Raw genomic sequence first — 26,144 nt, 5'->3', positions numbered from 1 at the left:
TTCGGATACTTAGAACTGTTCTTAGGCCGATTTTTAAATATGCGATGTCATCTGGTTTTTATAGCTGGCCAATTAGAGACTGTACAGTTGAGACCAAGTTTAAACCAATACACCAATCTTTTGCTCCTGATAGTTAATTTTCATCGGAAAATGCTATTTATCGCAAAAGGACCGACCAAAATGAAAACACACTTCTAGAATTATCACCTTTACCCCTTGTAAAAAAAACGAACACTTCCTTAACGTTCGCTTTGCTTACTATTTCTAATCCAACATGGTTCCAGAGCTCGTGCTCTACTTAATTGTCATGATCCATTCCGTTCCATATCGATGATAGATTCCACTTTGCTCAGGATTCCCTCAATAAAGGATGCAGCGAGATCATGAAATAGTCTTCTTTAAAGAGAAAGGAGAACGGTTCGTGCTAAAGGCAGAATTCTGCTGCAATCAGCAGCTATCGTCATAGCCCAGAAAAGGTAAGTGAGGAAAGTCGTCATTATCACTGATTCCCTCCATGGTGGCAACACGCTGAGGGTCCATATCTCAATTCAATATCAAGTCGCTCTAGTGCTCACCTGGCAGTGAAGTTGACAGTATCAATCTGCAAATCATGCCATGCACCTATATTGGCCTTCTGTGGGGATGATAAGTCGCCCCATGAACTCAATATCAGGAGAACCTTAGTAACAAAGGATGTTGACCCAATTCACTATGAGGCTTTGATCGCATTTCCCGTCGCATTCACAGAATATGTTAACAGTTTCGCAGAGGCTAGAACAAAAATCGAAAAAACTAAGGTAGACTTCAACTATCATCGAGCGTTTGGTTTGCGAGACCACTGCACCAGCGATTTATAACTTGATTATCATACCTGCTACCCCTGTTATTCGTCTCCACTCTCTTCGCGACAAACATACAGGTCTTGGAAATCTATCATCAAGGGTGCATGGACATGTTCCGGATGTAAGGAATGCAATGAAAAAGGGATGTAATTGAAAGCTATAATCTCGCTTGATTTGTCAAGAACTGAAATCAACAAGGTGGAAGCCGGAAGTTGCAGTATGCCCTAAACGCATCCGCAAATATCAAAAGGTTTCAGCAAATTACAGACGATACTTTGTTCTCCCAAAACCATCAGAGATTAAAAAAAAACCTCATCAACTCAGACTGAGAAAGCAACATCATCAATCTGGATCAGGCTGCAGACTTCTGGAGAAGTGTTTGGCGTCAGCCCAGCGATTGCAATTTAAAAGCAGAATGGCTCCCACAACTTACAACAACGAATTAACAACAAAATGCACAACCTCCGACTAAAACAGTTCAAAAGCATTAAGAGGATATTGGCATGATTTAAACCTAATTTCACCATGTTTCACCAAGTAGATAACTTATCTAACCCCGAAGGAGTAGGACTTCTTGGTCTTTGTAATGTCGACTAATTACATTCTTGCCTTCCCATCGTCTACAGGATTTTTACTTTGTACACCTCAAAAAATTCTAGTGTTTGTAAATTGATAAACAAGAATAAAAAAGTTGTGCAAAGGGCTTCAGATTCTGTACAGAACCGCTTTTAATCGACGCAGTAGCTGTGAAGTAGTCTGATCGCCAGGAACAACTAGCTAACATTTCGCGAAAACAAGGCTACGATCAATTTTTCGTCCCTCGTGACCTTTTCCCCTATTGAATCGCAACTGAGCAGATCATCAACCACTTCTCGATGAACGATTTCGAGTTTTCAATATACTTAGCCGTCGCGGAATACGGAGGGGGGAATTTCTCGGTTTGGAATTTTTTGGAAGGGTCCCGAATAGAAATTTCAATGAATAAAGCGACAATAAGGGCCCGGATTTTCCTCTACGATTTTGGTTGACGCCAACCCCATATTCAAAAGGGGAATACGTTATGCACGTGTAATACCACATTGTGGCAGAGCGAACAACTTGCGGGTCGCATGCACGCAAGTGCGAATCCCGTTAGTCATTTCATTGAAAAACAATTTTTGACAGCGAAAACTGTTTTCGCTATTAGTTGGAGTTCGAGACGGCACCAGGCTCCTCCTGGTGAGGTTACTCCTCACTAATACATTTTAAAATATCAATTATACCTACTCTAATGTAAGTAGTAAATAAGTAATTTTAATTACCATAGACTGGTGACCTCGATCAAGAAACTACAGAAGCGGGCGGTTCGTGTCAATGCAAGTATGCAGTAAAGTGTTGTTCAGAAGCTTTTGTGCAGCATCCAAATTAGAAAAAAGCCGGCGGAAAATAGATTTCTCCAATCGATCGCTTGTGTCGATAAATTTTGTGTTAGGAATTTTCCAAAGAAAATTTTTTTTTTCGTCGTAGCAATTCCCCTCGCCAGAAAATAGTGGCCGTAATTTTTCTAGACCACGGATTATTCAATAAAAAAACTTGTGTGAAAATTTTCGTCTTCGTGACGCAACAATCCTAATCGCCAGCAAACAGTGCTAAAACGAACCGTAGGCAACATAGCTACTATGCAAAGTGATGTTTAGGACGCAAACAAACAGTTGGTAGCAATATAAGCTGAGCTCCTGTCTGAGCAGATTAAAAGGGGGGCTCAAGTATAATCGGGGGAAGATCTGTATTCCACACCTGAACGTACCAGACGCTGCATCTGTACTTTGTGGAATTCGAAAATGCGAACAACTTAATAGGTCACAACATCTTATTTGGATGCGCAATTTTTCACCTCTCACATCGTCCAAATAACTTTTACCTTGACATTGCGAAACTTTATTGGAATTGAAGGGCAGCCGACGAGGATTCCCGCCACCGTTTGCATTGGCCTCTCCACAATATCAAATCTGTTTGTCAGCACACTTCCCCTGAATAGAAGTCAAGCTCACCCAGGATATTCAGGAGGTCCGCCAATTGGACGCGGTTCGCCTTCCAGTGACAATCTTGCTGCAGATTGCATATTTATTATTATTATTTAATTAGTTAAATTTATTGTCATTAAAAAACAGCACAAATATGAAAGAGAAAGCCGCAAGGGACGGCGCAGGACCATTTTTCCTTCTTTCTGTCTCGAACTCCGCTCGTTCCACTTCCTCGTTCTTTCTCGTGGGTTGTTCGGTTCCGCTAACGATGTCCTCAGTTACTACCCCGGTTGTACAGGTGCCGCTGTTTTGGCGTAGTAGCCCGGCAGCATGATTCCTCCAACTTGAGGCCCAATTCACTTTGGGCCGCGTCACAGTGGATGCCGTTCGTTTTGATTACGCGCTGGTCGTTTGCCTCCAACGTCCTTGAGGACTGCTCTTATAGACAATTAAAATAGCAGCTCGTAAAACTGTTGTTAGTAAGTGAAACGGCTAAATTTAACCGCTTACTGACAGAGCTAACGCTAGGTGACCGTGCGCCCAGCAAACTGCTGCGTGAAATGAAGCAGCAAGTCGGCACCGAGCTGGTACAGACTTTATGGCTGCAGAGGCTTCCAGAAAGCATCCGGGCCATCCTGACGTGGTTGGTGAGGTATCATCTCGTGACAACTCACGCCAGGTGGCTCAGCTGTAGCAGATGGTAGCAGTATTAATATCCACCGTCTCTGTGTTGGCAGAGGCCGTTGGTGCTTTGCGTTCGAGGAATAGGATCGAATCAAAGTCTAGATCCGCCTCTCGAAATGGATGATCGGTTAGTGGGTCGTCGAGACCGTCGACAAGCACCGGGGCATGCTGGTATCATCGTAGCTTCGCTGAAAAGACTAAAAAATGTACCAGCACTGCAATTTCGCACCAAATAAATCAGACTTTGCCGGGAGTTCTGACGACTGCTGCCCGAAATACATCACTACGTCGCCTCATAATCTACGCCCTTTTGAACCGGCGCAACTGCCTGGCTAAAGTTTCGGCCCCCGAAGGGCACGGTCAAACGAGTTCGACTAAGGCTTCGTCCAGCAAGGAAACGCGATCAGGGCGAGAGGCGCGCGATGCATCCGCTTTGACTTGCAGCGAGTTGAGGGAGCCGTGCGTCTGGTTCCTCGCTGAAACCCTCCTTGGTTTCAGCTGGGGGTGGAGTCCAAGTTCGAACTCCAACTGACACCAAAAAACAATGTTCGCTGTCAAAAATTGTTTTTCGATGTCACGACCCCCACGATTCACACAAAGAGTAGAGGGGGCCGCTCCCCTTCTAAAACGTGGTGCGCAATGACGCAATTTTTATTTCCATTCTACAAGAGCCCACAGTCGGTCCTACAAAGGCATGGATGGAGACCCCTGGACATGACAACACAAAGGAAAATGTCCTTGGAAAAAATTCCAAAATGCCGTCAAAGGATTTAAGTTAGAGTTAGAATTCGAACTTCACCACCATGTTCAGCAAACATCTGGGAGAGATGACAGACACACCCCTAAATTCGAACCAAATTTATAGTATTACTCTTACGATAAAACAACCAGGCCAATATTGCTCTGTTAGGAGTATCATCAAATGCAAGAGGCCGACGGTATATTTGTATGTTGCTGTTTAAAGCTTCATCTAGCCTAACGTTATTTAGGGGAAGATCATCATAGAACATATACAAAACACAATAAATGCGACTTAGAGAAGGGTGCATTACGCCCCCCGGACCGTGTGAAGTGTTGTAACTTTGGGTAGTGCGGAAATTATGGCGGTCGATCGATTCTTCCTAACGGTCACATTGTAAAGTAGGCGGGGACGGGAATGTTCGAATGGATCATTTGATATACTAGAGCATCTTCTCCACCAGCCAGAGAGAGTTCAGACAAAACAAAAGAGAATTAGGTATAATTTCATCTATTCCGTGTATATCTACTCGTTCACTGTACGATTATAAAAGGCAAAATTTAGCGGAAATTCTAGGAGGAACGATGATACTGTAAAATCTAATTAGTTTCATGATCCGATTAATGCAACATAAACTAAAAAAGGGGGTTGGTTTTAATGCATAAAAATTCCACACACTAGTATATCTAGGCTGGCGTTTATTTTCACCTCCGGAAAAAGAGATCTCAGTTAATCTTGTATTGGGACGAATTGTTGCAAAAAATTGAAATTGTTTTTATAACAAAACCTCGGCATTTGTCTCCAAGGAAATCCATCTTGGCGTACTAACATGTTCAAATCGAAATTGAAAATAGTTCATTTTGTCAAAATTGAGAGCCAACAAAATTAAATTTTTCCCTCGAGAGGCAGCTTAAGTTACTTCTGAAAATAACATAAGTCAGATTTTTTGAAAACTCAGTTAAGCGGCAACTAGAACTGACTGAATAATAGAACACCGGAGGATAGGGAATTAAGCCTAGTTTGCATGATGTTCCTCTCTCCTTCCAGTGCAAGATACACCGTAGCGCACCAAGTTTTGAAATGGAATATTCCATTGCGTTCAAATCCCATCGTTGGCAGAATGTGCAGTGTGCCAGTTTATTATCAGTCAAATAGAAGTAATGTATCTTGAACTTCCCTATTTTTCATTGAAAACCTCAAACTCGGGGCAGAGGCTTTCGGTAGTTTGTTACTGTTTAACTTTTCTCAAGAGAATTTACTTAGTAATACTCGGTAAATGGCTTTAGTTGCATTTATATGGCATACACTTTACGAGTTGCCAGCTTGTATATCGACATATTTTTGAACTGCTTTATAAATAAGCACTTTAGAATAAAAACAAACATAACCATTGACTTACCGTGAGTCAGCTCTTCAAATCTGGCAATCGACTGCTGGTCCCAAAGATCGGGATCGTTCGAAAGTGCTGGTTTTACATCAGCTAAGAAACATTCGATCGCTTGGAATCTGTAAGCGAACAAATTATTGATTATGCCATAATTCCAAAGCTTTCTTGTTTTCCGTTTCTTACCGTAGAGTTAAGAAATCTGTTCTTAACTCAAAAACTTCGTTCGGTGCAATATATTCACTATCGCCATAATCGACAAAATATAAATCCAAGACAACATCTCTTGGATTGTATTCATTCGGTAATATACCAACAATTTCAGCGCGATACCACTTTCCATCATATTTGAAAAGTGCCGCGACAATTTGTCCCAAATATGGATCGGCGATTCTATGTTGTGCTTGATTCTCTGCCTTGCTATAATATTCAGTCATGTTTTCAACTAATTCATCTAACTTTCTCGTCTGCGGACCAATTAATTGAAGCCAGAATTTTGCTGGCGACGCTATTGCCGATACATAAACTTCTAATGGTTTGTCGCTATCAGAATTGTTCAATTTCTCACTGGGCGGTAATTGAGGTCCGAGGGATGTCATTGAGGAGTGTGTACTTGATACACTATTCGTTGGGCTACGACGACGTTCGCGTTTCTGCAAACTTTCTTCAAGCGATTTACGGAATGCAACATCTTCGTTGATTTTATCTTGAATTAACTTTTTTGCGGTGTTGACTTGTTTTCGGTTGCCGGTGATAACGACACGTCTTGTTTTGTTACCGGAGCTTCGGTCACCAGAATCAACAGACACTTTAGCATGGGAGATGCGGCAAATTTCTTGTAGGGATTCACCGCAACGGCCTGAAAAAAAATAATAGAGCAAAGTAGTTTGTGATATAATGGAAAATTCGAAAAACTCGTTCTTTTAAATTTAGAAATTTGATTCAGTTTAATGTTTGTTTTCTATTTTTTTTTATCGTTCCATACAAAACGTGCAGTCGATTCTACCCAACTGCAGCACACGACTACAATTTACGATATTTCCCACTTACCTATTATCTTTCCACAAGCGGTTTGTGGTACAAATATTTCTTCATTTACAATCGGAGAACTTTGTATCTCTTTCATAAGCATGGCTTTAGCCTTTTCCACATTTTGTAATTGGCCACGAATTTCACAATATTGATTATTATCATCCTTTTCCCTGCAACGGAACTTGAAATTAAATAGCCCACAATACCTGGGAAAGAAATTTCTTTCTTCTTTCTATGCAATTACCTAAACCTAATCACTGTTCCAGTCTTTTCTTCGATCACTTTAAGATTAGCACCCCCACGTCCCATAACAGTCGGCACAATTTCATTCGATATGGTTAACTGCAAGGCAACTTCTTTTTTCTTTGCATTCTCTTTTTCATCTGGTATATTCGTATCATCCTCCTCTTCTTTATTCTTGAAGTACATGTAGAGCATGGCTCCGCCTAAGCTGCATAGGCCCAGGCCGAAAATAAATTTAATGGCTGGCGTTTGAAACATGATTGTTTGTTGAGGAGATTATTTACGTATTGATTATCGCTGGAAAGGGAAACTGCAAAAGTTTAAATTAATTTGATATCAAAAATTTCAGCGAATATAGTTGGAAGTTCGATGATATGATATTTTATAAACACATTAAGCTATGAAATGTTGTCTGATTGAGGTAGTTATATATAATGCAGCACCATTTTCAAACAAATTGTTAATATTCAGGCAGGTATTGAAGTAGAGAGAATTCATAAATATAAATCTCACTGATGGCAGTGGAATTTGTATCGCGATTTTACGTCGGATACCAGTTTGCTCAGTTGTGAATACTTGAGCCAAATTAGGATAATAATCTCGGGCGAGCGCAATGCTGACCACATAGCCTTCTACAGGCTACTGTAATCTTGTAATGTACCCTTAAGGTCTTGAATGAAGTGCTCTAACACACTTCGATGCCCTGATCCAACATGGATTGTTGTGCCAACGATTATTATTATTATATTATTAAAAGGAATAAAAATTTGTGGGTTAGCAACTTGCAAATTTCTGATATTTACTGCTACCGAAACGTTAACTACGTCTCGAATAGGGACTGACCTCATGGATACGACCTTTGGCTGTCGAAAACCGACTATGATTGGTTTCTGGAATGTGCACACGCTCCACGACAATGGTATCGAGAGTTTCCAAGCGAGCGAGAAGAATAGGTTTAGAATATCCAGCTTATATCGCATATATATAAACTGGATACTCTGAACCTAAGCAAAGATAATGGTACTCTGGAAAGTGTTCCTTTCCCGCTTACTTCTTTTGTACTCTGGAAAGCCAAAGGTAGCAGACGCGATTCCGGTGTGGGAGTGTTACTGACGGCTATCGCAAAGCGCGCTCTCTTGACGTCGGTTCCTGACAGGATCCTGACTGATAAATAATTGCAGAGTTCATCGCATTTCACAATCAATCAGGGTGTATAGGCTGTAGGTCAGAACATTTACAAATATCAAACTGGCTAATTAGCCCGCTATTTCAGAGTTATCACCATTGGGATAGTGAGTAATATATGGGAGTGAAAGAACTCAAGTTTTAAAGATATCGATGATTTAGCTTCAGATAATTTTTCATCATATTAGAAAGTTAGCTACTACTATCAAATTTTATTTAGATGACTTAAGTTTCTATAATCAAGAGCACTTGCAATACTTGCGCTTTACGCAATTACTTTTCAGTGATCCAATTTGCTGTCTATCGGTTGACCCAAATAAGGATTATTCCTAATAATGAAGAGAAGGGTAACATTGATCTGCCTGTTAGCCGATGATGTAGCAAACTAGATAAGGGGTTCATCTCAAGTAATAATCTCTTCAAATATTGTATTGTTAGCGACAGATATTTTCCTTTTGGAAATAATGGAGTTTTAACGTTCAGAGCAGTGCTGAGCAGCACCCGGTTTGGATAACGGCGAAAAGATAACAAGTCGAAGAACCGCAAGTTGAACGCTTCGGATATGAAGGGTTTGTGTTTCCTTATATGAGGCACCGTGAGTGCACGATAAATGGAACACTTGTCCATAGTAAAAAAAATCAATTGTCCATTATTTTTCAAGGACCATTTATATACGGTTCGATATTATATTCCAATAAAATACGTATACTGTTGCTCACTCTAATCATTTGTTCGTCAGTAAGAAAGGTTTCAGCCTGTTCAAGGAGATTGCTTGCTTGCCACCGATGTCCGGACTGAACCGGTGCTCCCCACGCTCGACGCCCTTATAGGGCCCCCCCCCGTATGGTGGCTACAGCGGCTTGGCATAAGTTCTTACCAGAACGCGGGTACAGATTTCGAGTTTCCTTTGAATGTGAACCGCCGGCTGCGTGTGACGAAATTGTGGATTTGGCTTTTATTTGAGAACGGCCTCTTGTAGTAAGCGCCATAATCAATACTTGTAAGAAATTAGCCGGTTTGTTGTCGAATGCCGGAGTGTACAAGATCGTGTACTGAGCGAAATCCTTTTTTGCGAAAAGTGGCCGAAATATACGACCTAGGTCCCTTTTCGGAGATCTCGCAGTAGATAGAGGAATGTGAGCCGAAGATAGGGAACTCCTTGAGGTTGTATTTGGAAACCGACTGCAGGCTCTGAAGAACTGCGTCGTCCTCCTGGGCCACCGCGATTGCCGAACAATCGACTGCGGCTGGGATGTTGACCTTGAATACACAAAGCGACAGCAAACATTTTGTTTTTACCGGACATATGTTGAATGTCCGATGTGAACTGGCTTATGAAGGCTAAGTGCGAAGTTGGCAAATTAATCTCCATGTCCAAGAACTTTCTAAGGTCTTTGAACGTTTTTTGCAGTGGAAAGCTCGCGATCGCTTGCACTTTGTTTGCGTTGGGTTGTATGCCGTCAGCGTTGATAGAATGGCCTAGAAATTTCACCTGTTGCTGAAGAAATTTGCATTTTTCAACGTTCAGAATTAGGTCATTTTCAAGAAGGTGTGGAGGTAGCAAATGCTAGGACTCGGTGGAAGATATGACCAGAACGTCATCCAAATAGACGAAACGCAAGTCCAAGTTTGGTAGTGTAAAATGGATGAATTTTTGGAAGGTTTGCCCGTATTGCACAAGCCAAATTCATCCATGTGAACTCGAAGAATGCAAAAGGTGTGTTATCTTTGAAATATTTTTGGAAGCTACAGAGATCTGGTGGTTTTGGCGGGATCCAAGGTCGAGAAAACGAGGCTGTTTGCTAAGTAATACGCAAAATCTTGGATGAGTGGAATGGGGTTTATAACTAATTTGAAATTACTGTTTTGATAAATTCTTTCGTTAGTTCCTGGTTTCACAGTGAGAGTTGAATATAGTTTAGCAAGTATGCAGAAAACCAATACAAACAAGTCAAGAAACCGGAAGCTGGATGATACAGGTATGAAACGTTTTGTGTATTTCCTATGTAAGAATATTTTAGTATACATTTGTATTTAGTATGTCACACTATTCACTTTGGTGTGATACTGACATTCAGTCGTAGTTTGCAAAAAAGAGACAATTTTGACCTAGTATAACTTTGTTAGTTATAGTGCGACTTCCACCAGCACCTTGGCAATACCATGCTCCATATTATAACCTGTAAGATTCTGGGATAAACTTACAGTCAATTTCTAAAAAATGTGGTAATATACTATTATTTAAACAGATATCGGTATGGAAGGTATTTTGAGGCCTAGACACCATATAGTGGCAGCTTCGTGTTTTTTTCAGGTTTTTTTGCTGGGTCATTTCTGAGAACGGAGTTTTGAAAGATATTATCACTTTCCAGTACTCGTCTTCCCCCTTCGGTGAAGGCGCCCCATCGACTAGAACATGTCAAGAGTAATTCCCACAGTTTAATAGTCGCGGAAAGTCCTGGACAGACGAAAAAGTTCTAAGATAAAGAGGTGGAAGCATTTCTTATGCATGCGAAAGGGAGGGTGAAATTTGGTCATCTTTTTCTTTTTCTTCAGCCTTTGTTCCGCTCACAAGCGTGGTCGGCTCGTCGTGATAGGTTTCGCCATTTGGCTCTATCAAATGCCTGATCTGAATGCTCCCCATCCAGCGTATAGATCCACCGTTGTTTCGGCCTGCCTTTTGGTCATTTACCATCATATGGGGTATCAAATGAAAGGGCTTGATTAGTACTTTTCGAAACAGATCTTATTTCTCATACTGGATCACACACATACAACCGAAAATTCAGAAAAAAATTCAAGATACATTCCGTTCTCAAATAAAGTTAATAATAGCAAGAACCCTCTTTAAGTTCCTCCTAGAAGTACAAAAAAATCCTACTATTACAATAGAAGATTAAAATTGTGTATTTCCTGCGAATTTTATCGCACTCTAAGACGTATATGACGTCATCATCATATAAAATAAATTCATATAAATGGTAGGAGTTGGAGTTTGAAAGTACATATACCAAGGACTATTTTGAATTTCAAGCTATATACAAATGGGAAAACGTGGATAGAAAATTTCTCTCTGTATTACTTCTTCTAGGCTGCTGAAGCGCATTCTCTGCAGTAATGTTTTGACTCGATGAAACAGAAATCATCGAGATCGAAATCAATTCAGCGATTGTTGGGTGGCATTCGTCTCGCGGTTGTTCAAATATTCGTAGATAATAATGACATTGTGCGACGATGCATTATCGTCTTGGTAAATCCACTATTTGCTTGCCCATGAATCCTTTGGTACTTGACGAATTGCCTGAACTTATGGCAAAAAATCATGTTTTACTTTAGAGTAGAGGATTAGAGTTATGATAAATCACCATCAAATTTGGAGCAAATGGACTTTATTAAACTTAAACTTGTCTGAATCTAAAAATCCCCAAAATGTGAAGGGACGGTCGAAAATGTATGTTCTATTGTTAAAAGACGCTTTTATCGCTATAATAATAAAGTAGACACCCGGCACTGACGAAGGGAATAAGTGGTTCCCGAAATGCTGATATTTGCAAAATAAAAACTACTACTACGACGGAGACGATGTTGCATTTCAATTCTATAATAACCTGAAATCTGGGGCAAAAGGAAAGAAATATTTCGAAAAAAATTAGCACTTTAATAAGAATAGCATTAATATCATTATTATCACAATAAGTAACGAATATTCAAAATGTTTCATGTCCATCCATAACCAAAAATATTAATGCATTTATACGATAAAACTTAGGTTTTTCCTGAAATTTATTATAGTAATCACTTACAAAATTTGCCAGATTATACTGTTGAAAATTGGCAACAAGATATTACACAAGAGATTCATGCTAAATCCAATGGTAAACGATTACCTAATCGATCGGTATACAATTCAAGTTGATACGGAATGAGGGAAGCATTTTCAATTACAATAGACAAGCTTAAAGAGCACATGTAATTCGAATGGATTTTCCGGTTTCTACTATTTATTGCCATCATTTTTCTACACCCTCTATTTTGTATGTTTCTGAACGAGAGCTAGTAAGCCAAGTCTTTTTAATAATCCTCAACCAAAAGTTACGTGAAATGCTATTGCTCAGGTGCTTAGTACATCCGCTCATGTCATACTTTTTCCAGAATGACAATATTAATGTTTAAATCGTAATATTTTTTTTTATTATTTCTATTGCTCAGTAAGGCAGAAACACTGACACTGACCTTCATTCTAATCAATGGAGAGTGTTGTCATTGACCGATCGATGGAGTATAAAAAGAAAAAAATCGAACACTGAACAAACTCGTTCTTGTTGTTTTCCGTCTATAAAAACGCGACTAGAAAACTTATCAAGATACTTTTGGGGTGTAATAATTTGTGCACTCACACTCACTGAAGAACCGAGTGTAAACTTCAGAGCAGAATGATAGTAAAAGTATGAATATCTACGTGAAGAGAGATAGCCCAAACAATTAAGATAGGTCTATTGCGCTGTAGATACTTCTAGCAACTATTATAGAATTGCAGAGAAAAAGTTAACACTAAGAAAAGTAAATGGAGCTTGCTTGATTATGTACAGCATACGGCACCAATTTACTTTCATATTGGAACCGGCAGAAAAAGAAAATATTGACGAAGCATTTTCTGTGTTGTACGTTAAGCGATGTTTTGAGCAAAATATGAAAGGCAAAAACGAGTATGTGAATAGTTTTTTTCTAGGATGAAGCTTTTGTGGACAGTTTGCATTAACATTGTGTACTTTTTTCGACTGGCATGTACAACTGCTGCGTGCATTGTCTCTGCTTCTTTAAAAAAAACAGACCCTCCCTCTTAGCGCACTGCTTGTAGTTTTTATTGTACTGAAATAGCTCTGCAGTAAACGATTTCAGAAAAATTTAGTCTTAAACTTTTCAGAATCATCAGTTCTAAGTCACTCATCCGAATGGTGAATTGTTCGCTTAAAAGAAGTTCCAACATTTACGGATTCCACTACAAAAGGTCAAACCTGAACCTCAGATTTTTCATTTTTGCTTGGTTGATTTTATTACCTTTATTTTATGCTTTTAGTGGGTTATTTTTCTATTTATTGGGTTAGGGCTTGTCAGTTTCAATTTCAATTTTAATGAGGTAGCATTTCTTCAATATTTTGTGACATTCAAATAAAGTAGAGCCCGCATGTAGTGAACCTCGAGGAATCGAGTATACAAACAGGACTTGTAGTCATCATAAGGGATATGTATATACGTTCCCAGGCGATGGTTTGATTGCACTCCGTAAGCTTAGGATAAAAATCGAGAAAGCAAGATCTGAAAACGTTTATGCTTTGGGTGAATTCGTAGACTTCGAAGGTGCGTTCAACTAACCATTTTTACAGACTTATAATGCGACAGAGCAGTATGAAGTTATTATAATTAATTAGATCCTTCACTTACTGGAGCGAAGGAAGATCCACACTATGGTCGCATGAAAGTCTATTGAACTAAGATGTCTCAGGTGTTGTTCACAGAGAGTAGTCCTGCTTTCTTTCTTATAGCTTCCGGATTTGAACACCTTATATTAGCTTCTGAGGGACGCAACCGTCTTTGCACGAGCATTTGCTAACGATCTAGCTCTAGAAATTATCGGTAAGTTTGCGGGCATACTATGAGCGACAAAGCAAAGCGCATACTGTTTGAGTCTTCGTAACAGACCCTAACAAAGTAAAGAGAATAGTCGAATGAACCGTAGAATTAGCCAATAGACGACAAAATGTACAAATAATATATAGAACGACCAGTTCGAGCGAAGAGAGGAAAATATGATATAATAATGTACAGATGAAAGCTAAAAACATATAATAATAACAAAATTGAAAAACTTGACTATTGTATGAAAAAGTATGACGTACATCTCGTATACACAATATTGAAATGTTTGAGACAAAGATACACGTCACACACGGGCCTCTGTAGATGCAAAGACGAAAACATTATTGGTAACCTAGACAATATCAAGCCAAGATGGGTTCAATATTTCAAAGCTGCTGAATTAAACTCCAGCGGGTACTTCTGCCCAAATAATCATCCAAAAAACTTTCGAGAATAGCGAAGTCCATTCACAACCATCATCATTAAGAAAAGTTAATGCAGCTCTACATGATCAGAGGAGACAACAAAGCTTTTAACGTTGAAGGCATACTGGCAAAGCTATGGAAAAAAGGCAGAGCATACTAGATAGCTCTCCTGCAGAACTTGATTGTTATGATATTGACTTATGAAAGAATACACCACTGGTCAAAAGCGTTATATGGCCGTTATACTAGAAGGGAGATAAACTCCGTTGTGACAATTACAGAAGCATATAAAATCCTGACAAAAAGCCGGAAACCGGAACCTCAGCCCTTCAGGTATGAAATATTTGGTTGATTTTTGGTGTAAAAATATTTCCGTTCGTATATAACTCGTAGTGTATATACGTTGAATGCACCCAATATTCAGTTCGATGTGGTATCGACATTTTATTGCTCGGGAAGTAGTAATAGGACGCGAAAGAGGCAACTTTGACTTACTATAAATTTGTTAATAATAATAGGGTTCCCAGCAAATTGTGTGTTTCATATTAAAACCTACATTACTGAAAAATTTATGGATCTTGGATGAAATTAAGAGGGATCTGCAGCAAATTTTCAAAATTGAATAAGACTATTATATTATTAACTTTATTTGAGCAAATATCCTAGTGGAGAGTATTTTGAGGTCTACCATGTATGTGGACGGCCATAATTTTTTCCTGATTTTTCGGGTAGTTTCTGGAATCGGGTCCTTAAAGTAATTGACCTTCACTACTGTACTTTGCAGGCATTTGTATCAAAAGTAATACCTGTTTCGAAAAGTATTATTGATTCATTTGATACTCCACATGGCTCTATTCGGCAAAGTAAAATTATGGACGTTTCTTTTACATGTATAGGAGGCCCCCTTAAGTTCAGCATATATTGCTGTAAGACAAACAGTAAACCGATTTTAATAAAATTTTGTTTTCAACAAAATGTCATTGGTAAATAAAATAGGCTTTATAACTGATCAACTATTTTCAGTAAACTATGTGCTTGAAAAATGTTGGGAACTTAATATTGATTTGCAGCAAATTTCGGTAGACTTCGCATGGACTTACGACAGTCCCACCGAAACTGGTGTGAAAAACACAAAATCCCAAGTCCAGGTCCACTGGGAGCTAACAAAGAGCTTCAGCACAACTCCAGTTTGAGACAAGAAGACGGTTTTACTACCACTCTCCGAAGAATTTCCATCGGGAAGTAGTATATGCGGATATTAACATCATGACACACTCAATACTCGCAGCCACAGCAATTTCCTTGATTCCTAGAGTTGGAGTCCGCACCAAAGGAAGCTGAATTAAGGGTCAACGCGACTAAGACAAATTCATCATCATCATCATCAACGGCGCAACAACCGGTATCCGGTCTAGGCCTGCCTTAATAAGGAACTCTAGACATCCCGGTTTTGCGCCGATGTCCACCAATTTGATATCCCCAAAAGCTGTCTGGCATCCTGGCCTACGCCATCGCTCCATCTTACGCAGGATCTGCCTCGTCTTCTTTTTCTACCATAGATATTGCCCTTATAGGCTTTCCGGGCGGGATCATTCTCATCCATACGGATTAAGTGACCCGCCCACCGTAACCTATTGAGCCGGATTTTATCCACAACCGGACGGTCATGGTATCGCTCATAGATTTCGTCATTGTGAACGGGTACACTGAGGTGAGCTGCGAAGTGATGATCACATTTTCATCGCAAATAAAATTGTTTTTCATGGAAAGTTCCCTTTCTTGGTCATAAACGTATATCTCTGCACACATTTTCAATCTCCCTTCCTGGTTGAGTTATCTTTTTTAGAATCCATTTAAGCTATCTTGTTTGGAATTCACTTTTATTCCTTTTATTTTAGTTAAATTTCTCACTGATAACGTTATCAATTATTACAATACAAAATTCAAACTTTGCTGATATAAATTCCAACTGTGAAACGTCGATATCCATGAGTAACGTTGTCAATTCGAATTTCATGCGAAAAATTGAACACGCAGAATGGAAATGTAGTTTGTAATTTTTTTTTTACCAAATATAATCATGTGGGGTATCCATTGAAAGGTCTCAGTTAGTGCTTTCCGAAGCTGGGCTTAGTTTTGATTTTTTTGGAAGCGTGGGGAGTGCAGGTGGTCGAATTTCATTTCTTTAACGGACCCATTCTCCGAAACTACCTAACACAATAATCTGAAAAAAATCAAGAGGCTGCCACTATATGGTGCTTAGACTCCGACATACCCTACATATCGATATCTGTTCAAATAAAGTTAATAATAATTTAATACTATAATTTTTGGTAATTTGATGCAAAACCCCCCTTGCGAGCAGAAGCAGCATGGCCCCCTGATTGGACTCAGGTGCCCATTCACAGCTGAGTCGACTGGTATCCGACGTCAAATCACGATACAAATCCCATTGCCACCAGTGAGATTCGAACCGCGACCTTCCGTACGACAGCCTTGTGTTCTAACCACGCAGCTACCCGGACACTCACATAATATATGCACGGCATATATGCATATGCATATATTATGTGAGTGTCCGGATAGCTGCGTGGTGGTGCATATGCATATGCATATGTTATGTGAGTGTTCGGATAGCTGCGTGGTTAGAACACAAGGCTGTCGTACGGAAGGTCGCGGTTCGAATCTCACTGGTGGCAATGGGATTTGTGTGAATGAATACCTGAGTCCAACCAAGGGGCAATGCTGCTCCTACAGTGTATTGTAGTGTACCGTTACGGTCTGGAATGAAGTGCTCTAACACACTTCAAGGCTCTGATCCAATATGGATTGTTGCGCCAACGATTACTATTATTATGTGAGAATATTCACTTTCAGATGATATTGACATTGATAGTCTTGACTTTGCAAAGAAGCGACAACTTTGACGTATTATAACTTGGTTAATAATAGTGCGATTTCCACCAAACTTGGTGAGATTATGCTCTATGTTATACCCTATATTGTTATTATTTCGTGATGGTAGCATGAACTTAAGGGGGATTTTGCAGCCAATTACTAAAAAGTATAGTAAAATACTATTATTAACTTTATTTGTGCAGATATCAGTATGGAAGGTATTTCGGAAGCCAGGCACCATATAGTGGTAGCCTCCTGATTTTTTCAGATTTTTCGGTTGTTCAGTTTCTGAGAATAGGCCCCTTAAAGGAATGATCACTTTCAACCCCCTGCACTCCCCATCTTTCCAACAAATGTCAAAATTAATACCGGCTTCGAAAAGTACTAACGGAGACCTTTAATTTGATACCCCACATGACTATATTTGAAAAAAAAAAATTAAACCCCCCTTTTGCATGTATGGGGACTCCCCTTTAAATTCGTTCTAAAAGGATGAAACTCATTGTATGTGTGACCGTTCACAGTTCCCAACTTTCTACCAAATTTGGTGTCAATCGCTGTAACCGTTTCCGAGAAAAATGCGTGTGACGGACAGACGGTAAACTGATTTTAATAAGGCTCTGTGTTTACACAAAACCTCAAAAAACGGCATTTTGCGTGAAACTTAAAGCAGTATCTACTGTATACTATTGATAGATACCTACTCTCTCTGACATAATCGTAGCCAGCTGTCAATATGAAACATTAATGACCACTAGAGCCATCTCTTAAAACGGACCGAATTAATTTGTGAATCCAATAGCGTGTCAGACTACTTATTTTAGTGTGATATTGATTTTTAGTACTTTTGGTTGCAGTAAATTTACACGGTAAAGACAACTTTGAACTGTAACTTTGTTAGTTAGAGCATGATTTGTATTAAACATAACTACGATAAACTTAATGGGAGTTCTACTCAATTTTCCCAAATATATAGTAATATACTATTATTAACTTAATTTGAGCAGATATCGATATGGAGAGTATTTTGACGCCTGGACACCGTACAGAGGCAATGTCATGATTTTTTTTTCAGATTTTTCGTTTGGGTAATTTCAGAGAATGGATCCGTTAAAGAAATCACCACTTTCGACCGCCGCACTACCCGCCTTTCCAACAAATGTCAAAACTAAGATCGGCATCGAAAAGCACTAATCAAGAGCTTTCATTTGATATCCAACATAACTATATTCAGCGAGAAAAAAATTGTACACCCCGCTTGTATGGGGACCCCCTCGCTCCCTTAATCACAACGTAGAAAGATGTTACTGCATGTCTGGACGTTCACAGTTTCCACCTTCTCACCAAATTTCGTGTCAATCGGTATAGCCGTTTCTGAGAAAGTTGCGTGTGGCAGACAACCAGGCAGATATTGAACCGATATTAATAAGATTTCAACATGTAATGCAAACAAAACCTTAAAAATGAACATCAATATCATTTTTGATTACATTCGTTTACACTATAGCCTATTTAGTACAAAGAAAACAAAATGAAAATAAAGAAGACATGAAATCTCCCATAACTTTGCTTAACCTAGAAATACGGAATGCCCTAGGTAAGCCTTTTTATTCGTTTTGATACTGTATTCCTCTCAATTAAGAATTTATCAGTCCTCTTGTGAGTTACATTCATAACTTATCATGCTTTGCGATTGGTACATATGTGCATAGTAATATGAATAGTTAACGACGCGTATGCTATAGTCACTGGAACTTTCATTTTCTAGCTCATATGTACACACATAGAATGAGGTTACGGGTACAACTATAAACCCCATTGTCTAATAATTTATTCAATGTATCAATATTTTGCAGCCTCAATGACTGAAACGATGATCTCACTGGCCAGGTTTAATGATTTCGCAATGAAAAAAACTAGAGTCCAGATCAAAGACGATTGCGTCATAGAAAGGAGATAACCGCTTACATGAATATGTGGGTGGCTGTTTTCTTGCAAAATGTAAGTTGTTAACACTTTTCACAAATTCATAAAATCAATATGTGGATTCAGCTGAAATTTTATGACATGCATTTAATGGAAAGTTGAATGCATCATTTATAATCTTGAAGCTACACTTCTTTATTTTCCGGCGACAATTAGAATGAAAAATATCACTCGATCAAGAATGTTATCTATTCATGAAAATATTTGTCGCTGTAGATAAACAAATATTTAAGGCTATTGTACTTCTGAAGTGGAATATCATTTGATTTGATCAAATAAATATTACAAGGTCGCTTCTAGCTCTGAATTCGGAAGGAATCCCGGTTCTGGGTTACCTCAATTAAAGCTCAAAATAACTAAAGAGGAAACTATCCTCTGATTCACCATGAACTAAAATCATAATTTCATTTGTATATTCTTTGTATTTTATAATGAAATATTTCATTTCAAATTATATGGCTAATAAATTTTATTCCTACTGCGTTGCAAAAAATCCGCTTTTATTTAGTTCAAAGATAAAAATAAACCGTGTAAAAAAAGAAAAATCGTGGTGTTCAGTTGTTGCCAAAGATAATTTTATTCAATGAAACATTGATTCTTTTGTAAAAATAAAATATCAAAATGTGAAGTTTGTGGTATTTGTTATCAATTACAAGAAAGGATAATCTGCGCTGTAAGCGATATTGATAGAAATTTTGATAGGTTTCATACGTACATTTGCGATTGATAAAAAATTATAACATTTATCTTAGTTTCAATTTTTTACCGCATAATCATCTAAAGCTGGCTATGACATATTGATAATGTTAATTGATTTAATAGTTTGAAAATACCAAAGCAAACGAAGTGTGAAATACAAAATGCGTTTTTGACGGAATGCGGGCGACAAAGATCTAAAGAAAGTTCTCTCGCACCGCGCCAATCTGTGCCCACGAGATTCAAATTGCATTCCCTTGAGGCGAGGTGTTCATTAGAATCGTTGAAACTCGGAGGCGTGGTAAAGCAGGTCAAACAAAATTTTAACAATTTTTCAAAAAAAAAATGTACTTAAGAACCCTCATGCCAGCTGAATTGATTAAACATGACGTAAATTATTTAACATGATAATTTGTTGAACTACCTCTAATCAATTCTCAACATACGATAAGTCTATGACCCAAAACAATCTTAAATTGATCTTGCACTCATTTTATTGCCTTGATTTTGCTTCTAGATAGGCAAAAGAAATAGCGAAAAATATGAATCGAATAAGCCACGAGAAACTTGTCAAGGACAAACTATAAAACATGGATGTATTATTGAAATATAATTATTAAGTAGCGTTCCTTTGGTGGGATCTCATTCTAAGTTGTGTCGGACCAGAGCTCCCCGATAACAAATTATAGATAAAATCCAATTGGTTTTTTTATGCTGCACAGTGCACCAGGGGACCTTTGTTATAGAGAAACCTCAGATTTGTAGTTGAGTAAAGAAGCATGTGCAAAGGCGATAAATATGATTATAAGCAAATTTCTAAAAAATCTGACTTTTAGTATTAGTAGATGTAAACCAGTATATGAGCTATGATGTGCCAACCACACCGTCGCTTTCCATTTTAGGCAAAGTACTGTACCTTTCCCAAGCTCGTCCCATATAGCGGCAGGGGGAATAATCCAATTTTGACTTTTGAGGTAACTGTGTTAGGTTTTCTCTGACTCTTTTTCAGTGGAAGCTAGTAGTAATTCAACCTCAGGTCACGTAAAATTACAAGGCTTTCACACATCCCATCTTATGATAGGCTACTTTACTTTGTATGGAAATCTGCTATTATTTTTAAGGTTTTGGGTAAAACAAAACCTGGGATGGATCTTCATACATGCAAAAAGGGGTTGTAATTTTTTTGCCCACCAAATAGAGTCATGTGGGATGTCAAATGAAAGGTACTTATCGACGCCCGTCTTAATTTTGACATTTGTTCGAAAGGTGGCGAGTGTAGGATACCGAAAGTGATCATTTCCTTAACGGACCCCTTCTTAGAAACTACTCAAACTGAAAATCTGAAAAAAGATCAAGAGGCTGCGACTATATGATGCCTAGACTCCGAAAAACCCTCCATGGCGATATCTGTTCAAATAAAGCCAATCATAGTATATTACTATAATTTTTAGTAATTGACAGCAAATCGCCCCTAGAGTTCATCCAGGCACCATATTTTCCAGCAATGTAGACTGTAACATGGAGCATGATCCTACCAAATGGTAGAACGGGGGAAATTACACTATTACTAGCAAAGTTTTAATAGGTCAAAGTTGTCAATATCATCCGAAAGTGGATGGGGGACAAATGCACACTCAAATGTCTTCATAAAAGAAATCAGAAAAACCTTTCATACCTGATGCGTGCAGCTTCCGGTTTCCCCGATTTGTTTTCCTTATCATTGTGAAGTCTTATTTATGAGCTTTGGAAGTTCTAGAAATTATCAATTTCGTGAAATGAATGCCAATTACAATAGCTACTTTCGAATTATTGGAGATAATTAAGACTCGCCTTTTTCCTGGCTAAGTTTTAGCCAGGCCAGGGAAATCCTCTCGAACCTGCCTCCGTCGTCGAGGTTAAAATTGTGTGTGTCTCGTTTGAGGACTTCGAAGGGGGTAAGGTTGCTGCGGCGGCTTTCGGGAGACATCCGTGCTCAATATTAATCTTATATTCGAATGTGTCGATAGACTTCTCTAACACCGGCGTTATAGTCCATGCTTCACAGCCTTACAATAGCACAGATTGTATTATGGCCTTGTAAATTCGGAGCTTATTTCCCTGTGCACCCCTTTACTTTTCGTTATCCGTAGGATTGAGTAGTATGATTTGTTGGCCATCATTATTCGTCGCTGAACTTCGTCCTTTTCATTACCATCGTTCGCTACGTTTACTCCTAGGTACACAAAGATGTCCGGGTTTTGTCGTATTAGCGCCTGCCTTCTTGATTGCGTCATGAATTTCTTTTCATTAATTCTTAGGCCGACTTCTTGCTCTGTTTCATCTAGTTCTTGGCGTCTGTGGATAACCTATTGAAGGGCTAGGTTAAAAACCATTGGGCAAATCCATCTCCTTGCTTTAATCCGCAGTTCACTTCGAAGCATTGCGTCAGCCCGCTAAGCCCCTTTACATGGGACTCAGTGTGACTAAGAAGTCAGTTCGGTCATTCGTACCTGTTTTTCTGGTAGGCGGAACCCGCGCAAGATACGATATAGTGCTTCTCGCTTGATGCTATCATACTCTTGAAGGAAGTCGACAAAGAGCTGATACACATCGATATTGAACTCATAGCAATTTTCCAGTAGTTTGACCCTGAAAATTTGGTCTATCGTGGGTCGTCCTTTCGTGAGTCACATTGGTATTCACCAAATAACTTGTGAAGAATCCACTTCTCCCTGAATTTTATTTGTATCCGTTATAGGTGAACTTCTTCACATTTGCTAATAATATTGAAATCTTAATGTGAAGCATATGAGGTTGACTATTATCAATACAGTGCTTCCCAGATCAAATTTTTTTTCAAAAAAGAGGGTAATTGAATATTTAACTATGTACATACGGAACCGTCATGCATTCACGTTCCTTACAAAAAAAACACAACTTCTAGTCTAGCTTGTGACTTTCGGACTAGTTTTAAATTTAGAGCCATTTGACCAAGGTCCATGAGTTTGAGTGTTTTTCACGATTTATGTTTCAGGTCACTGTTTCGGCATATCTTGAAAGTTTGACAAATACCCAATTTCTCTGCGGTGAAATGCAGATCTTCTATCTATGTATAGTTCGCATTCATACTCCCTTCGACGAATAACACATTACCCATACCGTCCGCTCCATAGCAGCTCCACGGCATAACACTACTCAGATTTTTCAGATTCAGTTTTGTGTTAGGCATTCTCTATGCCTTTACTTTTCCATCGCCGGCGAATGCATTAAATTAAGACTTGCCAGGAAAGAATTTATCACCCTAAAACGTTTGATCTTCAAAAATTATGTTCTGAAGAAACTCAAATCGCTTTACTTGATTAATTTCATTAACATAAGTTTTATTTCGTGCGGTACGTGAAAAACGTAATATGATATTCATGAGCGGTACAGAAGCAAAATAGGTGACCCTGCGCGGATCACCAATACAATTGTCGGACGGCAGTTGGGTGAGGTGTGATGCCGAGAAAAGTTCAACCTTTGCTCAACAGAGAGGCGTTATAAAACCAAACCCACAAGAATTACCACTTTCGATTCCCAAAAGTGTACACCAACCGATTCGTTTCTAAGCTTCCGAGGGTTTAAGATTCTCGCAAGACCACCTTGATCTCAAAAGGGATCATTTAAGAACCCCAAAGTAGCGTCCTCGTCCCACAAACGTGCGTCTCTTTATTTCTACCTTCGCTGACGACACTGCGATATTCAGCACACATTCCAATCCTAGTATTACATCTAGAGACGTTGAGAATCAGATGAGCAATGGTTGGCTTGCTAAATGAGACAAAATGTATTCACATCACTTTCGCATTGAAGAAGTGAACATGTCACCCAGTTAAGTTTAACGGCATATCTGTTCCTAACTTAGAAGGTTTGCTTGGAAAAAAACACATTGACCCAAGTCAACTTAAGATTCAAAAACCTGCAATCGCTGTTCAACAAATTTTCGAAAGCTGCCTTTGAAATTCACAGTGCTGATATATAAAGCAGCGATAAAGCCGATCTGGACTTATGGTGCACAACTTTGACGATCTGCTCGTCTGCAGTCTAAAATATTGAGAACGATTATTTCCGCACCGTGGTACATCATAGACTGTAATATCCACCATGACTTCGGGATCTTCAAAATAGAGGACGAAATCAATCAGCTGAAGAAAACATATTTTGATAAATGTGCTACACATCCAAATGGGTTAGCCAGGAACTTATCACATAAAATTCAATACCATCGCCTAAAGAGAAAAAATGTTTTGCCTTAATGATTTATTTATTAATATATTAAAATAAAAATAATTAGCTGCCAACTATTCTATATTCTCCAACGTTGGTGAAGGATGTAGATTGTTTTTTTGTTTTTCAATTTAAGATTTGATGAATCTTTTTTATTTTCTATGTAGTAGATAGGCCCAAAAATAGATTTTGGATTTTAATGTTGCCTAGGAAAATAGAGCTTCTTTTGTTTCTTGCCCTCGGCAGGGGTTTTATTTGATCCTTTTTCGTTAATTTTCGTTGGATTGTATCCCACAGTGGTCAAAGGGTAGTTTAGGTTCCAGGGCGAAACGTGGATTGGTACCCACGATGGAGCATAAAAACTTGGGAAATGCCTGCTGAACCAGCACCAACAGCTCTACTACTAAACCCTATCTCCACCTCCACATGGTGACCGCTGGGAGCTCTTTCTTAAAGCTGCAGACGGAGACTGATGAAAGCGAGTCTTCCGCGCCTAAAAACGGGACAAATTGTACTAGCTGATCCTCCTGTTGGGAGTTGGATAGGGCTGACAAGTCTACATGGAAAACAACTTGTATCATGCATTTATAGAGGTATCATGTTGCTGAGTACCATCTATAAGATATTTTCCTCTATCTTGCTAGACCGGATAGCCCCATACGCCCAGAACATCATTGGCCCATACCAAATAGGCTTCACGCCAGGCAAATCAGCAACAGATCAGATTTTCTCTCTGCGGCAAACGATGGAAAAACTGTTGGAATTTGGACATCAATTGCACCATCTTTTCATCGTCTCTAAAGCCGCCTATGCAAGCATAGGCAGGGCAAAATTGTATACGGTCACGGCGAGAATTCGGTATCTTGACGAAATTGACAAGACTGACTGCCCATTGTACGAGGCCAGATAAAAGCAGCAGGATCACTATCAAAACCATTCGACATCAACAACGGTCACCTGATGCTCTATTACGCGTCGCCTTTAACCTGGCCTTAGAAAGGATGATTTTCTTTAAGTCCACCCAGCATTGGCCTCTGCTAACGGTATAGGCATCATGGGAAGAACCACCCGAGACGTAGAAATTGCCTTCATTTAGATCGGGCAGGCGGCGCGAGATCTTGGGCTGCACATTAATGAAAACCAGACAAAATATATGGTGGGAACGTCAGCACCAAAAACCAGCCAACCAACAACATTAAACCGCACGGGTCAAACGGGAAGAATATAGATAGGAGACTACAATTTTGAGGCCGTTGATAATTTCTCCTATCTAGGGTCGAAAATCACAACCGATAACAGCTACGACGATGAAATCCGCGCATGATTGTTAGCAGCCAACAGAGCCTATTTCAGCTTACAAAAACTGTTCCGCTCGAAACGTCTCACCATAGGGTCAAAGCTCTTACTATACAAGACAATGATCTTGGCAGTTCTCATGTATTCCTCGGAGACTTGGGTTCTTAGCAAGAAATATTGCGAATTTTTGGCTCCCTACGTGAGGATGGACGATTCCGTAGCCTAAATAACGATGCAATCTATGTGCGATACCATGACCGTCCGGTTGTGGATAAAATCCGGCTCAATAAGTTACGGTGGGCGGGTCACTTAATCCGTATGGATGAGGATGATCCAGCCCGGAAAGTCTATAAGGGCAATATCTATGTTAGAAAAAGAGAATGGGGCAGACCCTGCCTGAGATGGAACGATAGTGTAGGCCAGGATGCCAGGCAGTTTTTAGGGATATCGAATTGGTGGACCTCGACACAAGCCGGGATGTAAGGCAGGCCTAGACGGGATACTGGTTGTTGCGCCGTTGATGATGATGATGATGATGATGATTGTATCCAACGGGACAAACAAAACACATACAGCTCCTTTTACCCCTTTTCATTTTTCACTTTTGCTCACTGTACTGTTTTTAGTTGGTGTTCCTTGTGAAGACAGTTCAGGATGGAAATTATAACTCAATAGAAATATTTGCATGTTGGAATTGATTTTTTCAATTGAACCACACAATTCAGAATTTTGAAAAGTGTGGGAAAATCTATAACTGCCTATGTGCGCAGCATATTTCTCAAGGAAGAAAGTGAGACATGTTGCTCTAACATTATGTGGAGATACTTCTTTACCATTTCCCGAAATCTG

At 39.2% G+C, this 26,144-nt stretch overlaps 2 protein-coding genes across 5 annotated transcripts in view; one reads left to right on the top strand and one right to left on the bottom strand.

Annotated features, from left to right (window-relative positions):
• LOC119648892 (2-phosphoxylose phosphatase 1) overlaps nucleotides 1–26,144 on the top strand; it is a 49,822-nt gene that overhangs the window by 11,434 nt on the left and 12,244 nt on the right. The window lies entirely within an intron of this gene.
• LOC119648871 (tudor and KH domain-containing protein homolog) overlaps nucleotides 1–26,144 on the bottom strand; it is a 31,445-nt gene that overhangs the window by 3,768 nt on the left and 1,533 nt on the right. For 3 of the 4 annotated variants that reach the window (XR_005249069.1, XM_038050769.1, XM_038050762.1), the window contains exons 2-5: nucleotides 6,929–7,237; nucleotides 6,703–6,854; nucleotides 5,839–6,511; nucleotides 5,668–5,774 (exon numbers count right to left, since the gene is read on the bottom strand). Coding sequence is in view for 3 of the 4 variants with exons in the window: in XM_038050769.1 (XP_037906697.1) it covers nucleotides 5,668–5,774; nucleotides 5,839–6,511; nucleotides 6,703–6,854; nucleotides 6,929–7,185 (1,189 nt within the window). In the remaining variant the exon portion in view is untranslated. Of the gene's footprint in view, nucleotides 1–5,667; nucleotides 5,775–5,838; nucleotides 6,512–6,702; nucleotides 6,855–6,928; nucleotides 7,238–12,345; nucleotides 12,585–26,144 lie in introns of those variants that run through there. The other variant, XM_038050778.1, reaches the window with a different exon arrangement.

The sequence above is a fragment of the Hermetia illucens genome, chromosome 1, assembly GCF_905115235.1.
Source record: "Hermetia illucens chromosome 1, iHerIll2.2.curated.20191125, whole genome shotgun sequence".
Classification (NCBI taxonomy): domain Eukaryota; kingdom Metazoa; phylum Arthropoda; class Insecta; order Diptera; family Stratiomyidae; genus Hermetia; species Hermetia illucens.
This window is presented reverse-complemented; position numbering and strand designations above follow the sequence as displayed.